This window comes from Notothenia rossii (genome assembly GCF_949606895.1).
Source record: "Notothenia rossii genome assembly, chromosome: 8".
In the NCBI taxonomy this organism is placed as follows: domain Eukaryota; kingdom Metazoa; phylum Chordata; class Actinopteri; order Perciformes; family Nototheniidae; genus Notothenia; species Notothenia rossii.
In genome coordinates, this window is record NC_136906.1 from 33,281,734 (window position 1) to 33,299,503 (window position 17,770).

At 43.1% G+C, this 17,770-nt stretch overlaps 1 protein-coding gene across 4 annotated transcripts; it reads left to right on the plus strand.

Annotated features, from left to right (window-relative positions):
- Positions 1–347: 347 nt before the first annotated feature.
- On the plus strand, positions 348–17,523 carry LOC307017102 (uncharacterized protein). Of its 4 annotated transcripts, none has more exons than XM_079646574.1 (7): positions 348–694; positions 2,861–3,114; positions 4,101–4,350; positions 7,520–7,609; positions 9,160–9,411; positions 12,765–12,944; positions 15,862–17,523. In XM_079646574.1, exons 1-7 carry the CDS (start codon positions 440–442, stop codon positions 16,027–16,029), a joined length of 1,449 nt encoding a protein of 482 aa, XP_079502700.1. In that variant the 5' UTR covers positions 348–439; the 3' UTR covers positions 16,030–17,523. The 4 variants fall into 4 exon arrangements, with proteins under 4 accessions (XP_079502700.1, XP_079502701.1, XP_079502699.1 ...); XM_079646575.1 differs by having other exon boundaries at positions 363–694; positions 12,762–12,896; XM_079646573.1 differs by having other exon boundaries at positions 366–694; positions 12,762–12,944.
- Positions 17,524–17,770: the final 247 nt, after the last annotated feature.

Sequence of the window (17,770 nt, forward strand, 5' to 3'; positions counted from 1 at the left end):
TTTCTCTCTAAACATAACTGTATCCCCCCCTCTGTCTAAAAGGCTAACTTTTAACGCTGAGTCTTTAAGACTCTTTCCAGTGCTCTGATTGGCCTGGGACAAAAATAAGGCACACCTTTGCAAAGATAGTGCTCTAGCCAGTAGCCATGGGTGGACCTGCATGTCACATAGGAAGGGGAACCACATCTGTATGGCAACATACCGTGTTCTGTGATCAGAAATGGCTCGATAGTTGTTTAGGCCTTGTCGAAAGCATTCTCAATAATGGCTTTAATTTAGAAAAAGGGCATGACATTGTGAATGACACATTGAACCTTCAATAAATAAACATGATTAACCTTATAAAAATAAACGATATCACTCATACAATATCGAATGAGTAAACCGTGCGTGCACACTCCAGGCCAGCAGATGACAGTAATGCTCCGTGTGCTGCGATATGACCGCCGCCAAAACGCTCATCTCACTGAAGAAATATTTTTCTTTTCGGAAGAAGATCCCGACAAAGCGGCCCTATTTCTTTTCAGTCACAAAAAGTCAAATAATCCGAAAACCGACGATGTACGCCAGGACAAACACCGGCAGCACACACGGAGACTTTCAGGATCGAAACGGAGTGAATTATGTGACATCGACAGAGACTTTCGGCCACTGCTCTCAATTGTTCTGGAAAAAGGATCCCAACGACTCCGGAGTAAGAAAGCAGCTGCCTAACGCCAGCTAACGAGCCGTAGCTTTGTCAAACTATTTACCTAACTAGCACAAAGCAAATGGTCTTTCTACACGGAAGTGTAAAATGAGTGCATGAAGTCCAGTTTAGCAACAGTGTGTGATGTGAAGCTGCAGGTTCTGTTAGCTCCGTTAGCTGTTGGCTAACGGACCAACCGTCATGTTGAGCGTCTTACGGCCTAGTTTGATTCTTAGCCCCCGAGCTAGGTGGCTAATAATAATATGCGCCTGCATACTGTATCTCCTTCATCTGCCACAAGTTATTTTGTGAAATTAAACATATATGCCCAGCCCTATGCCACATATGTTGTGAGAGGCGCCCAGAACTGCATAAAATGCATGTTATTGTAGCGGAGCATCACCGAGCTAATGCTAACACCAGGCAACACAGTCCGGCTAGCGAACACCTTCGCCTGCATTTAAACCAGCGTGTTACTGTTAGGTAGCGCTTCGCATTAGACGATACTTTATACGGTCTGCTCTAACATAGTGAACCGTAGAAGGTGTATGTGAGCAGCGAATGCAGGTTTGTTTGCATGAGGTCTGCAATATTGTTATCGAGCAGCGCAAAGTAAACAGTAGCAGACTGCCCCGCAGGAAACAGGAGCGGAAGACGCCCCGCGGAGGACTCTGAAAGCGCTCTTTGTGATGCACACTGTGCGGTGCATTCATTGTCGCTCTGTGCCCACACACTGTGCACAGTGCACACATGGACTGATATGAGTTAGATTTATATATTACAGGCTTATTTTTATGTCTGTTTGGCTTTATTCTGTCACACTAAAGTAGCTTCATAACACCGTGTTAACTGGAATCTTAATTAAATCCTAGCATGAGTTTGGGTTTCCTCAAACAGAAGTTTTATATTTCAGGAGTTTGCAGTACTTTCCAGGTGTCACTCACCTGATGTTGCCCCGCTGTCTTCAGGCTATGTGCATTTAAACACTGTTGATTAAATACAATTTGTGCTTATTCTGGTCTTAAATCACATTAGATTCAACTTTATTGCCATTGTGCAAAGTACAAGCCAAGGAAATGCAGTTAGTATCCAACCAGAAATGCTAGATGCTAAATATAAATAAATACAAGGTGCATATTTAAAGACTGACAATACAGGGATCATTGAATGAGCAACACATCTACAATATACAGATGTAAGTATTGACAGAGTATTAACAGAGTGCAAGTGCAGATTGTATATACAAACAGTAATATATATATTTTTTAAACATGTCTCCCCTGGAGCATTCCCCCTATGTTCCTTATAGAAACCATCCAATATCATTGACATTTACAATACACTTATAATTCGTTTTGCTATTTCAGATCTCTGAACCTCAGAGAAAATGCAGAAAGTGTTAACAACCTAGAAATGATAACCTTTGTTAAGATAGATATGTGTTAGAGCTGTTATATTGGATGCATTAGATCACATTGGTCTCAATTTTTGGCAGTCAGTCATGGAGTTGATTTCTTAGGTTGTTGTTCATTTTCTATAGTTACACTGACCGATCAGTCTCCATACTAAACAAACATAATGGCACTGTACCATTACAAAACCTTTGTTAGAGAAAGACTTTATCTGCTGACATCAGAGCGGTGTTAACACACTTGACTCTTGGCTGATTACGGGGCCAATTATTTGTCATGTACTGCAAGTAGCAAATTATACAGATTGTAGCCAATGTGTTGCATTAGCCTGGCTAGCCAACGGTTTGTGGATGAAAAAAAGATAGCTTTATATTTCACATTTAACAGCTTAAAGTTGTTGTCAGATTGGACCTTCAATGTACTGTTATGGGCCTTGTCTCTAATGAGTGACTGTCCGTGGGGCTGAGCTGTGTTTTTTTTACTTTACACCTCTCACATTTATTATAAGACTCACCAGTGTAAAGGCACATTTCATGTTTTAGATGAAATGTTGAGGGATGAATGCACTCTCATCATCTCCCCAGATGAACCTAGTGTTTCTTCAATTCAAGCAGCAACCTATTCCACACACCAAGAAATACATATTTTTGCAATATATCATTTCATATCAACATTCCGAGCTACCAGGAGGATGATGAAGAATCAATGTAACGACTTGTTGATATGTTTGCTGTGTCTTCACTGTCCTTTCCTCTTGCAGCCGAGCTCCACCATCAGCTGGTGTGATCAGCTGCCCTCGTCCTCAGCAGCCCTGTCCAGCTCCAGCCTGTCCTCAGCGTCTCTCTCCAGCCTGTCTCTGGAGTCCCGGGCTCCGGCCCCCCCAGCAGCCACGTCAGCGTCAGACGACATGGAGTCAGACGAGAGGCCGTACGTGTGCGACATGTGCACCTGCGCATACAAGCACGCCAGCTCCCTGCTCAACCACAAGCTCACCCACAAGATCGGAGACTTCAGGTAGGGTCTCACTCACAGAGGATTACTGGGGCTGCACCAATGTCACATTTTTCATCCAATACCGATGTTTAGAATAACAGTTTGGATGATGTTATTTATTATCCTTTTGTGCCAGGTAACAAATACATCTTTATTATAGCTCTTTATCCTTTCATCATACTAACTTTGAATACAAGTACCTACTCGACGAGAAGTACCAACCGTCAGTGGTTGTGTTTGTCTACTTTGAAGTTGCTGGGATCGTCCTCATTCAGGGTTCTAATGCTTCAAAGAACAGACAACCTTTAGATTTTGTCCAGCGTCATTATTAAAACACCAGCCTGTTTACATGGTATGGTTTCAGAGATGAGCGCAGGCAGGTGACAATATTGCCACCTGTACTGAAGACTAGGGCTGCTCAATTATGACATTATTTGGGTCAATAATCGATATCACGATTATTAAAAACGATATCCATTTACTTTGAAAACATCAATTTATTGGAGAAAAAAAACGTGAATAGTATGTTTTTAACAGTTGATTACCCTGAACTTTAAGTATAATTCAACTGAAAAACCAATCGTTTTATTTCGATTACGTTGTTTTCGTAATCGTTGCAAGCCATAATCGTAATCGCGATTAAAATACGATTAAAATACGATTAAAATACGATTAATTGAGCAGCCCTATGTGTAGCAAATTGTTTGTTACACTTCATCTCTACAATAATTAATTCAGATATTTTCACATATTTAGCCTTACCATATATTGCGCCTACCGTGATTGGGATATTGCACTAGTCAATATTGTAATTTTTTATAAGATTTCAATACATTTTGCAACCCTAGCTATCAGCGCATGTCACCTTATTTGCCGAAGAGAGAAAATAGGGCTCACACTGGCCTATGCATTGTTACTCCCTAATGATTACTATATCGAGGGCATCAGGTAAAGCCTAAACCAACTTCCCCTCTAACCTCCATGTTTTTTTTGTCTCCAAAAAATAGGTGCGACTTTTGCAGCAAGCCCTACACCAACTACATGTCCCTGCGCAATCACATGCGGATCCACGGTCAGAAGCGCTACATGTGTGACCTGTGTGGGAAGGCCTTCCGCCTGGCCCGGTACCTCCGCAACCACCAGAGGATCCACGACGACGGGCCCAACCGTTTCGACTGCCCCTCCTGCTGCAAGAGCTTCAGGACCATGCTGGAGCTGGCCCAGCACCGCTGCACCGCCGCCGCCAACACCAGCCAGGTGGGTGGGGCTCTGGGACAGAGTGGGGGGGCCTGGGACGGTGTGTGTGCAGCTGCATTGGTAATACAAAAATGTGTGATTGCAGTCACATGAAAGCTTACATATTTTCTATTTGAATGGTGAGATTTGCATGCGTGTGGTTTTGTTACATAAACACTTCCTAAATGTGATTGTTATTAGGCCTGCACAGTAAATCGAAATGTAATCAAAGTTGCAACATGGGTTAGTGCAATATTAAAACAGTCGGTCCAATATTTGTTACAGGCAAAATATGCGTTATCATTTGGAATTACTAGTATTGTGGTGCTGCAGAAATGTCCCGACCTATAAATGGTATTCTGTGACTAATTAGACTTAGGGGTGCAACAACTTATCGACTTAATCGATTAAAATCGATTACCAAATTAGTTTGCCAACTAATTCAGTCGTCGATTCGTTGGTGACGTCATCACGTGTTTTACGCACCGTTAAGCTCCAAAGTTATTGGTCTTTTTATCGGTACTGCAAACATTTAAAAAATATATGTAGTGTATTATTGCTACAAAAACATTATATCGCAGTCTTAGTGTCGTCAACTCGTTTCTAATATGCAAAAAGACAAACAAATGCGTCTATGATGTATTTTCGATCAGACGAGATATCTCTCTCCCGTCTGTGTGGGAGGGGGCGGGGCAGTTTACACACACGGCTGCTACATGCAGCAACACACTGCGGAGATGGCGGAGAGAACGCGCACCGAGGTTTGGTTAAACTTTACCCGTCTCAATGTGGACAATGCTCGTTACCAAAAGTGCAATAAGAGTTTAGCATGTAAGGGCGGTAACACGAGCAATTTGTCCAAACATTTAGCAAAAGTGCAACACATCCAGACGGAGGAATGCACCGGGTTCGACTGTCTTTCTAGTAGCTCTGTAGCCCCATCCACGAGTAACGTTTCCACGTCAGGTGTTATGTATGCTAGCAGCAACACACAGGCTTAACTCAGTTATACAAACATGGGTTAATGATTAGAGGTAACTGAGTTATTTATTTTGTTAAAGTTTCAGCTATTCTGTTTACAATTCTGTCATCAGATTATTTAGTACAATTTTTTAAAACATTGTTGTTTCTTTTGATGTGAAATATTATTTATTTAATTTAAATAAAAAGCAATGTTAGTTTTTTGTTCAAAATGTGTTTAGTTAATTTAATAATATATGTATTTTTGAATCAAGTATTAATCTTTATTGTCTTCACTCTTAGTTTCCACATGCCTAAAACAACCTCAAGCTAAATCTAAAAGTTGATGGCTAAATAAGAGTGTTTGAGAAATTGTGCAAGGCATACAGTAATAGTCGATTAATCGTTCCATTAATCGATTATCAAATTAGTCGTTTGTTGCAGCCCTAATTAGACTCTCTTTGTTTGGTACAGATTCCCTTAAAGAAATCACGCCATATCATGCCAATGTCTTTTTCACTAATAGGAAGATTTATGATGCAAAATGATCTATTCCTCCAATGTTGGGAATCATATCACAATTGCTAAATCAGTCAGAATATGTGCCAAAAGGAATTTTTTGCACAATGTAGAACCCCTATTCCTACTATCAGAGGGTATGAGGATGGGGTTGCTCCTGCTTCTATTGCTCTCTCAATCTTTTAAAAGTGGAATACAAGGTTTTAAAACACATTAAATCTATTACCAATTTTTGGAGAGTTGGCATCTTTTGTATACCTTATGAGACCCTGATACCCCTGAGAAACAATTCTTCACAAATGTCACAACGTTCTGACACAGCTATAGCTCCAAAATCTTGAGGTATGGACAGTTTAATTAGTTTAAATGATGGATCTTATTTACATGAAAGTGAAATGGTTGAACGCAGCCACCTGAAATGCCCACCACAATTGAATCCCAGTTTTCCTTTCCTTAATAAAGCTCTGTGGGTTTCAAAGAGGCGTATAATGACCATTGGATGTCTCACTTGGTCTAGTCTATTCTGCTGCAGCCCTCTCCAGCACTATGCTAAAGAGCTCTGATTAGTCACTGTGCCTCAGCTTCCATGTAAACATTAGTATAACCAGGAGAGTCTTTATCTGGCAGAAAGGTGCTGGGCAGAGCCTCATCCCAGCGTTTGCTCCTAAGAAAAGCACTCCGACTCAACAAATCGTAGCTGTTGTTTCAACAGACGCGCATCACCCTAATGCTGGGCGGTATGACAAAAACTCATGTCTTTCTCAGAGTATTTCTCCAAATGATCACAGTATTTATTTATTTTTCAATGATTGGAAATGTATTTACATTTATACGTTTTGGCCCCACAAAAACACCTGCTCCGTGGTGGCCCTCAGGAGTCTTATGTTGCAAAATGTAAACCATTTAATTGTGCAAACTTTGCGTACCACATAACAACTAACAACAAAAGCACCCTTTGAAAATCTAAACAAGTCCCCCCCTCCCCTGAAACTGCAGTGTGCACATTTAAATACTTATTTTATGATTGAATAGGAGACTCCTTTCTCGGCCGCTCGAGCACCCTTCGCCACTTTTCCAAAGGTATATGAAAAATGTAAATCATACGGTATAACATTCTTGGTATGAAACGGTATACCGCCCAGCTCTACATCGCCCTTTTGCTTTTGGTTATCTATTTATGCTACTTGCTATTTGTTTGACACTCGGTTTGTTTTCCACCATGAACACTAACCAGAGAAGTGTTGCTGTCAAACTCTGTATAAACGAGCTTCACTGCTCAGTCTGACAGCACCCACAGCAACACTCACAGCAGCAATCACCGGCAGTGACCTCCAGTCCTGCCGGTGAGTTTAACATTTCCTAGTGGATTGGACATTATATATGTTACTCTGCCAGGCGTGGAAAAACTGGCAGTGCAACACTGTTTTTTCACCCCAATGTAAGAAGTGTGTTACATATTGTAGCCCTTTTTTTTTTTTTTTTCTCTCCGTCTGATCACCAGCTTACTCCTTTTTCCACCCCCTCCCCTGTAGTGAAAGTGTGTGTGGAGTCAGGGTTAGACCAGGGTTAGGCTGAGTTTAGGGAAAGAGTCAGGGTTTAGAGGTTAGGGCAGGCACACATTTCAATGGATTTTTCCTCTCGGGAATAGTAATCCAAATGTATATGTGTGTCTGTGCGTGTGTGTCTGTGCGTGCGTGTGTGGGGTTATAAGAACCGGTTCAACTGCCCGTCCTGCTTTAAGAGCTACAGAACCATGCTGGACCTGGCCCAGCACCGCTGCAGCGCCGTGGCCAAAAACCAGGTTGGTGTGAGCATCAGTGGGCATGTGTGTGTATGAGTGTGTGTGTTGTGTGTATGTTTTTAAGGTAGCGTCAGCAGGTGGAACTGTAGCTGTGAGAAAGGGCAAACCTATACACAAGTTTTAGATGTGATGGTCAGGAACTAAACCAAGTTAGACCGCTGAAATAAGGTCTGTGGTCAGAGCTGAAGAGCCCTTCACCTTTTTGTTCTAAAATATAAAATGTGTCGGTACATACCCCACTGGTGAATTTGCAAAGATTTGTCGAAATGAGACTACTAAAAGTTATCATGCCAAACATTAGCCGCCTATAGCTTAGCGGTGGTGATGCGCATCAATGTCACTGTAGTGACATTTTGATTATTGCATTATGTTAGCTTTTCACTTCTGGCAATTGCATTTACACTTTAAAAAATCCTAAAGTGGTGTTAATATGTGGAGATTGATCTGCTGAACAAAACAAATAAATAACATGTAAGCAACAGATCTTCTTTTCTTTGCAATATTCCAAAATCACAGGAAAAATCAAACCATGCAATTCTCAGTTCTGGGTTGGGCTACAAATATATGCACCACTTTATTGATGGGTGTCAGAGCAGGTCTGATTAGATGATATCTGTTGGTTTGACCATCCAGTTTATCAAAATTAGTAGAATTGAACGTGAAAATCACTCTGCAAATTAACATGCATCACGGCCATCATAAAAAAATAAGACTCGTGCTCATGTGACATTGAAATCTCATATCAGTGGAAATGATCATTTTTCCTATCTATACTGGCTGGGAGCAAATCCCTACACACCTCCAATGTGGAGGTGGAGAACAAGATCAACAGTCAAAAACATCACAAAGAGAAGATGAGGTGCCAGTCTGTTCTTGCACCAAATGTCTGTTTAATGTACTGAAAATGTGTTGAATAGTCCATTGTATTTATATAAAAAAAAAAAAGAACTTCCTAACTCAAAATGTGTGTGTAAAATGGGGTTTGGGAACTTGTTTTCTGTCTATTTGGTGTTCTACTCTACACATTGGGAAACTGGATTAGTTTCAGTTCACTTGTAATATCACTTTGGCTTGACAGGAAACTGTAAACATTCTGATTCTGAAAAAAAACCTGAATTTATCTCAAGATTAACGTTAAAGTTTAAAGGACTAGTGTAGCTTTAAATGATCAGTGGCATGATTAGGCTTTAACACCAATGTAAAGGTGTCGGGGTGAGAGGACAAGCTGACAAGGCAAGCTACTTTTATAGTTGTCACGGTTACAGAAGATCGATTGGATTCTTGGTAGCAAAGGAGTTGATGGCCTGAATAAGTTCTAGCTTTGTGTGAGTGTTTCTGTTTGTGTGTACTCCATCCCTCACATTCCAGGTTGACTAAAGGCTATTGGATGTTCAGGAGTCTGTAAACATGAGCTGTAGGGCTTTGCACTGATTGGCTCAAGGACCTGACTCATCACATTCATTCGTCACCGGTCCTCCGCTCTATATCTTCTGTGTGCATTACTAAAGACATATGATTTACCAAATGCCTCTGTTCCCCCCTCCCTCCAGTCCGGAGCTACAGGTGGAGGTGGGGCGGCTGGTGTTGGTCGTCGTGCCAACTACTCCAACCGCCGTCAGCAGCAGCAGCAGCAGCTGCAGCAACAGCAGCAGCAGCAGCTGCAGCAGCAGCAGCAGCAGAACAGCGCTAACTCCATGATGCAGCCGCAGCACGGGGCACATGGCCAACAGGAACCTCTGCCCCCTCACTGCGTCTCCCCCATGTCCCAGGGAGGCGTGGGCAGCCAACCGGACCCCCACCAGGTATGGAGGAGAGGAAACCTTAACTCTAGGGCTGGGTACTGCCCTCCCATACCACAGGGTTTACCACTCAATATATAGTGATCCTACAGGTTGGCGCTCGAACAGCTAAAACCCGGTTCCAGCCTTTCTGTTTGCTGCATAGCCCTTTCATGCATGAATTATGAAAGCCTCAGTCAGGATTTTTTTAACAAGTGTTATTATTGCTCTTGGGGCATGAAAAACAAGATTTAAATTTTTTTTTTTTTTTAAACCTAGTTTTTTCAAAGAGATTTTTATATTTCGACTCAGGTGGACAGTGTGCGTTCAGGGTTTGAACTGAAGAGATGTACATTTTGAAAAAATGATAAATAAAGATGTGCAAACTTAAAATTACATTATAATAACATAAGTATATTGATTTACGGCCCAAAAAGATATTGCAGATGAAGTATTTTCAAGAATAACTAGGGCCAGGGGCCAATTTGAGGCCCCACGCAGTTATTTGATGAGTGCGAGTGGAGCCTCGCAGCGGCGAAACCGTGCCGCGCCACCCTAATTGCGCCACATAAGAGCATAAGTGCGCCTCAGATGAGGCCCCCCTCCGCAAGGTGTGGCCCCCTCCACAAGGTGAGGCCCCACACAGTCTGCATGATCTGCCTGTAGGGAGGGACAGCCCTGGGTACAGCAGCAGCAGTACCAGTATTCATTGTAGTTGAAATATAGCCAGTGATGCATGACGTCCACTGTAGTGGACAGGTGGTTAATCATGATTTCCTGCAAACATAAAATGAATACTTTGATCATTTATGAATTATATGATTCCTTAGTTGTTACTTGATGTCACTACATTTTTTTTATACCTGCAGGGGACGCTTTCCATAAAAGGATTGGCAAGATATAGATGGGTGACTTGGTCCATGTGGCTTTCTGTCGTCCATCTTTGTTTAGAGACATGTATCATGCACTTACACTGACTTTCCACTGAGGGGCAGTGTATGGGATGATGCAATAGGGTCCTATGTAGTGGCTGATGGTGCAACTGTGCAAAAAAAAACAATGCATATACAAGGAAAAACACCTTTTGAATAGCTGTCCACTGTAGTGACCTCTATGCATGAAAGGGCTAAATGCAATGAATACTTTTTTTCTGGTTAAGTCCTCTTGTATCTGACCATGTGATTCTTCCGATGTAGGGTCTCGCCGTTTTGTGTCGGAAATAGCACTGCAGTATTTTATTGTCCAGTAAAACATTCAATATTTGTATTTTCTCTAAATAAAGTGGTGCCGTTATGACGTATTTTAGCGGGCACATCTGGAAGGGCTCCCTCGACAAAAACCCAATAGGCGCTTTCACACCAAGTACTTTTGCCAGGAATAGTTCCCGGAACTAAGGTGCATTTCCACTACCGCGCGGTTTAAGCGTGCCTTTTTTGGTTGCGTTTCCACTAGGCGTAGTTCCGGCTAGCGGGTACTTTTTCATAGTTTTTCTGGCTCTCCAAAATCGAGGTTCTTTCCGGGCCAACAACCGGGCTGAGTATGCTAAACTAGTGAAATAATCGCTGGCAACTACAACAAAATGAACATATTTGACCGTGATTAAATTGTAATACACGTTTTCAAAATGATGCCGAAGTAACAACATACTGATTTACTATGTTAGTAAAAACCATGAATTAATGCTTTGACAAGTCTGCAGACAGACGGCAGGCGAAAAACCTTTTAAAATGCGTGTTTTCTAAACGGAGATTGGCTAAGCTAACGTTGTATATGCTCTGACCGTCCACACTCACAACAACGGCCTATACAGACATAAATAAAGCGGCGACTGTACTCGCCATGACACAGACAGTCTGTGGTTTGTACTTGTTTAACTTTTGTCTAGTTTCTGAACAGATATGAGGAGCTGTGAGCTCTGAGTGCTAACAGCTAACGGCTGAGGTTGGTTTTGTGGTTCGCATTGAAGATGACGTCACGGCTCCGCCGACATTGCGTTACTATAGTTCCTACCCCAGTTCCTAAACTGTAATGGAAACGCAGCATAAAGTGAACCTGGCCTAACGAGGCCTAACAAAGCCTAGCCATACCGTACTAAGCCGAGCGAGGCCCTGCAGTGGAAAAGCGCCATTAGTTCCCCGGAACCTTTATTTCCTAAAACTATCTAATAAATCGCGTTCACACCGGAATAAGTCCCTGAGGCAGCCGCTGATGTCACTTCTTCTTCTTCTGCTTTGGGTTTACTGGCAAGCCGTAAACAACTTCACGGCGTATACTGCCGCCCGAAGTCCCTGGCCGGAAGTCCCCGGAGTTTGGGACTGGCTTCAGTAGAAGCTGCTGGGACTCCCAGCAGCTTCTACTGAAGCCTTCCCAGTAAATCGCCAGAAGCGCCGACACCTCCTCATCACTCCACCGCTCCCATGTTTTTTTTTGTGTTGCCATAAGTTAGTCTCTCTCCGTTGGTGCGCTGGGCTAATGCTAATAATGCTAATGCGAGCAAAGAAAATGGCAGCTTCACAAAAACTTTTCAGAGTTTTACGGGGCGTGGTCTGCAAATCGCCCAGCCAATCAGAAATTGGAACCTTTTTCTCCCCAGGAAAGTCCCTGCTCTCTAGCAGGGACTAAAAAGGGTTGAAAAGGTTCGCAAAGGAACTATTCCTGGGAAAAGTACTCCGGTGTGAAAGCGCCTATTGTGACTTTTTTTCTTTTCTTTTTTTTAATCCATTGGATTTTGGAATATCTGAGAAAAAAAAATATTTTTTAGAAATATTGATGTGTTAATACTATCACCAGAAGTGAAAAGCTAACGCTAGGCTATAAAGGAACTACAGCAAGGTCACATGATGTCACGCTAGGCTAAAGGTAGCTAATGTTTGGTTTCATTACGTTTAGTGTCATTTAGCCACTTGTCAGCAACTGTTTTTAATAAAAGATTTAGACATTCACCAGCGGGGTATTTACTCACATATTTTATGTCTTAGAATACAGCGTAAAAAAATGTAAGCGTGTATTAACCACAGACTTTATTTGGGAATCAAACCAAAAACTCTTTCTAAAAAACCATCCCCGACGAGGGAATTAGATGTGCTGAGAAAACCAAACTAATTTCCAGGTTTTATGACTCATATTCCGATATTAAATTGAGGATGGGAAAATGAAACATACACACACAGAGAAGCAAAGGTCAGCAAATAGAAATGGTTTAGCTGCATGTATGAGCAAAGCCCTGATGTGAACTGCTAATTATTTAGTGTTTTCGAAAAATGTATTCAGTATCCGAAAACATAATATTGCAATACCTGAACGTATCGATATTTTCTTTGACTAGGTACATGTTAGTGGTTGTGTTGTACTGAGTGTGGGTCTCTGTGTTCCAGCAGGGCCGCCCCAGCTCCGTCTCCTCTCAGAGCAGCCAGCAGAGCATGAGGAGCTCCTCCTCCAACAAACACATCTCCTCCTCCAGTGCCCCCCCGTCCTCCTCCTACTCCCTGCTCCAGCCCCTGGTGCCTGAGGTAAAGGAGATGAGCTCGGGATACACTAGGCTGAGCGCCAACCCCATGGTAGGAGAGAGAACCCCCCCCCCCACTCGCCGCCCACTCCCGCTGGCTTCCTAGCTTCCTGCTCTCTGTCTGCCTACTAACACCAGGAGAGAGGACTAACATGTCCGTCCAGCAGAGCCTCTGCTCTCAGCTCTGGTCTTTCCTCCTTTAGAGATTCTGCTGTCTGAGGGGGGCACAGTGTTAGGCTCTTAGTCTGCTGTTTTCATTTAAAATATTAGGAGCCGAGATGGAAATAAAGTGGTGCAGCAATGACGTATTTTTGTAGGCCGACCCCGTTGAATATTGCTAAAAGTAAGATCTGTGGCAAACACACGTTTATTATACATCAGCAGAATAATCTCTACATAAATACACCACTTAACTAAAAGTTAAGGGATGACTGCGGTCGACAGAAGCAAATGTAATGCTAAAAAAAGACATCTCGTAATAGCCAGGAGTAAAAAGCTAACGCTAGGCTATAGAGTGCCACAGTGACGCGTCCTAAAACCCGGAAGTAAGTTAGCATGTTACCACTTCCTTCGACAAAAAGCAATGCATTTTCTCCATAGGATTTTGGAAAAGAACTGGAAATAAGGTCTGTGGTTGACACAAATTGAAGAGACAGATCACGTTTTGTTCTACGACATTAAATACATCAGCATTGACCCCACTGGTGATTTTTGAAGAGTTTAAGTGTCTGAAAAACGATGGTTGTTAACAAGGGGCTGAATAGGACTACAGAAGTTGTCAATGCCGTTTTGTTTACCGAACACGTAAACACACCCGCTAAGTTTGTTTTTCCCCGTGTTCTGCTTGAAAGCAAGTACCTGCCTATTGCAAACTGTTAAAACAAACGCTTCAACTTGTACCATTTACAATCTGTATGTTTGAATATGGATCTTAAGTTGGCGTGACGTTGAAGCAGCGACCCTGCTGTAGTTCGTTTATAGCATAACGTTAGCATTTTGCTTCTGGCGACTAGATTTATTATTAGAAAATGATAAATGTAGGCTAGACATGTGGAGATTATCCAACTGAACAAAACGTGATCCGTCTCTTAAATGTGTGTCAACCACAGACCTTATTTCGAGCTATTTTCCAAAATCCTATGGAGAAATTGCATTGCTTTTTTTGTCGAAGGAACCGGAAGGAGTTTACTTCCGGGTTTTAGGACGTGTCACTGTGGCACTCTATAAAGGAACTACAGCAAGGTCACATGACTTCCCGTCACCATCAATAAGCTAAAGGCGGCTAATGTTCAGCATGAAGGCGTTTAGTAGTCCCATCTAGAGACTTACTAGCAACCTCTTTTCTTAAGACTCACAGAAGCTTCATGCGGTATTAGCAGCCCCCTGACTTGTCAGCAGATGCAGATACGTTATCTTATTGTATCTTCTTGTATGTTTACAAGAGAGGAGCACATATGTTGTTCTCTAGCTGCCATGTATTAGCCTGTCCAAATACTAATACCAGATTATAGGAGAATAAAGAGGGGTGCTTGAAGGAGTCCTTAACCCTTAAATCATTCATCATGTTGGACTACTTAAGACTACCAAACGCCGCCTTAGCCTTACCCTGGGATTCCACAGGGTCCGTCTGTGCTGCGCCGCCGCGTGCACAACGATCGCGGCCATTCTAGTCAATGCGTGTTATTCCACCAGACGCGCCGCGTTACGGCTCAGAAGGCTGGTCTATTTTCGACGCAAGGCGTTGCATAGCACCGGGCAGGAAGTGGAATGGTCAGAGCATCCAGTCAATCCCCAAAATAAACTAATTTTGCAGACTCCATCCCTCCGTAGTCTTTCAAGTAGGAGAATAAGTGCCAGCGTTCTCCTTCGGTTTACAGGCACTGTTTAAATGTATATATAGCCTATAGAATAATTATGATGATAAATGCATTGTTTTACCACTAAAATACAGCAGCACATCTTTGATTTGTGTCATTTATAACTGGACTATTACAATTATTATTAACTTTGTCTGTACAAAGTAGCCTGTCCAGGAGACAGACGCAAGACGCTCCGCTTCTGCAACGCGCCCGGTGGGGTTTGACGCTGTAGGAGGTCGGAACAAAACTGCGGCGAAGACGAACCCGGTGGAATCCCGGGGTTATCCTCCTTTAGCTTAGCGGTTGTGACGTGAAGTCATTTGATTGTGATGCAGCTCGTTTATAGCCTAGCCTTTTTAGCATTCTTTTGCCGATGTATTTAAGCTTCAAATACTATAGAAGTGGTGTTAATATGTGGAGATTATCCTGCTGAACAAGACGGGTAAGTATCAGAAACGTGTGTTTGCGACAGATCTTATAATCTGCTAAATGTATTGACTGCTGTGTCAACCTCCAAAATTACACCATCCCTGCACCGCTCTCTAACAGCGGCTTTCGAAAAGCCCCTCCCCACTCAGTTTCCGGGTTTCTCCGGGTGTAGCTCGGGCTCTGACCTGACAGTAGGACACTAACCTAGGGCTGTCCTGCTAACCTAGTCCCGCCTTTCACACTTTCGCACCTGCCACTCTCTTAGCATGGTGGTGCACGTTGGAGTTGGGGCTGCACACAAGTCTTCATATTTGATCACATTAGCAACACTGAAAAATCAAGAGCTATCTAGTTTAATGGACCACTTGGATTCCTCAGATCTTATTGTTAGTCAGTGAATCCAACAGGTTTTTAGTGTGAAGTCAAATTTATGTCATCAGATCAGAGTGCCTTTTATAGCAAGAATCTGACCCCAAGTCGCAGACTGAACACACTAATGTAGGAACAGGAATATGCTCACAATGTAATGTGGCCCTTCTCTTCTCTCGCAGCTCCATCTCTAACTACACCTTCTTGTTGTGTCTGTGTGTGTGTCTCTCTGTGTGTCACCTTGCTATTTCATCGGAGATGTCTCTGCTGTGACTGGTATTTGACGTTCCTCCACTTCTTCCCCCTCTGCAGCCGAAGCACCAGGACACTTTCTCTCTGGCTCCCCAGCGGCCCCTCACCACCATCAACCCCATCGGCCACTCCCTCCACCCGAACGGCGCGCCCACGCTGAAGCCCTCCCCCGTTCCGCGCAGCATCCAGGCCATGCCGTGGGAGCAGCGCTCTCTCTACAATCAATGAGAGGGACCCTGCAGCCCCCCCCCCCCTCCAACACCCCCACACACCCTCGCCCTACCCCCTGTTGGACCCAGCATCAAGGAGGGGAGGACTTTGGACGCCCCTCCAGCGCCTCACCCCTCCTCTGGGCTCGGGGACAGGGACCCCACCCCATGAGAACTAGTTGAGATTGATTACTGAGTAGTTAGGTTAAAATGTGTTGCCTTGCCCCTCATGTATGATCTATGCCATGTACTGGATATAAGTTCAAATATCTGTCCTCTCACTAAGAATTTCTGTCCCCCATTCTCCCCCCCCCCCCCCCCCCCCCCCCCCACTCTAGTTATGAACGTATCTATCCTTCCCATTATGAATATTGTCTCTACCCACCCCTTCCCCTTTTTTTCCATGTTAAACAAAAGGCTATTTTCTATTAAGATAGCATTCCTAACCCTGAACGACGAGGGATTCAGATCCAGACCAGTCTGAATCTGAACATTCCAGGGCGCCAAAATGTCGAGTAATGTGACAAAATTCTCCCCTCACTTATGTTTCTGAACATAAACCCAACATTTAGTCAGATAAGGCTCTGGAAAGAGAAAGGGAAACTTTTCTTTGTTACTTGCTCCAGAATGAAGTTTGTGTATATTGTACGTTTGGGGGGTGTCATGACTAAAAGCCGTTTTCCACAGGAAGGGGCCCCGCTGACAACATGTGTGCAGTGGGGCCCCTCTTCACGTGAAGACTGAAGCCCTGCTGTTTAAAGGACCTCATCGCTTCCCGCCACAAGGACTAGTTTGGCACGGTTTCCTTCTTTAACACAACTGAAGCTCACTCTTTTTCCTGACGTGGTGGCTTGTTGTTATTGTAGTTTTAATAACCTGTTTGCTGGGAATCACATCCAGAACATTCACTTCTCCATCCCTTTTGTTCCAAACTGACTGTTAACATGTTTAAGAAGCACTTTAAGAAAAGTGCTGTATAATTATTACTGTCCTACCCCCCCCCCCCCCCCCCCTTATCTAAAGCTGTGTGGGCTGTAAGGATGTCACACTGCCTTTCATCCCCCCCATCACGACACACACACACGATCACCACGGCTGCACCGCAAGCTTCAGTGGCCAAAATACACTCCCCCCTAACACACCCTCCAGTGTTGCTTTCCCTTTCAGAAAACGTCCTGCCTGCGTCTCACAACTTCCTGTGAGGTGTCTCAACAAACAGCCAATCACAACTGGCCAGATAACTCCAATTAAAAGATGAGGTGAATCATCTGAAACGGTCCGTTTAATGAATAACAGTTTAATCATGTTTCCAATATGTAGTTCTGTTACGTTATCTCGCTAACATGGTGTTCACTGAAATACCCACAATTCTACTGACATTGTATTTTCTCTTTTTAAAGTTGTTTCTATTTTTATTCATGACATGTTTTCATCGTTGCTTTCTCTCTCCTTGTAAAGTGTCTGAGTATTTAGAAAAGTGCTATACAAATAAAATGTTTTATTATTATCACCATCAGGGCTGCTTCTCCTATGTAGACCACGATCTAATCCCAGTACCTAGTGTTGTTTTCTAAATCAAAAGACTGACTTTCTGTAAAATGAAAAGATGCATGCAGGTATTTCACATGGATATGGATAGCAGATTCATCCATGAAGAGTGCAGAGTAGAGACACTATGGTTCTCTAAAAACTGAACATCCAATGATCTGATGAGGATAAAAAAGCTCCAGAAAAGCAAGTAAATTTACCTGAAAAGTGTC

Excerpts from the sequence above, each read along its gene's own strand:
- LOC307017102 (XM_079646573.1), top strand. The coding sequence starts at position 440 with ATGACCGCCGCCAAAACGCTCATCTCACTGAAGAAATATTTTTCTTTT. Across the intron at positions 4,351-7,519 it reads CCGCCGCCAACACCAGCCAG|AACCGGTTCAACTGCCCGTC; the intron begins GTGGGTGGGGCT and ends TGGGGTTATAAG. Across the intron at positions 12,945-15,861 it reads GGCTGAGCGCCAACCCCATG|CCGAAGCACCAGGACACTTT; the intron begins GTAGGAGAGAGA and ends CCCCCTCTGCAG.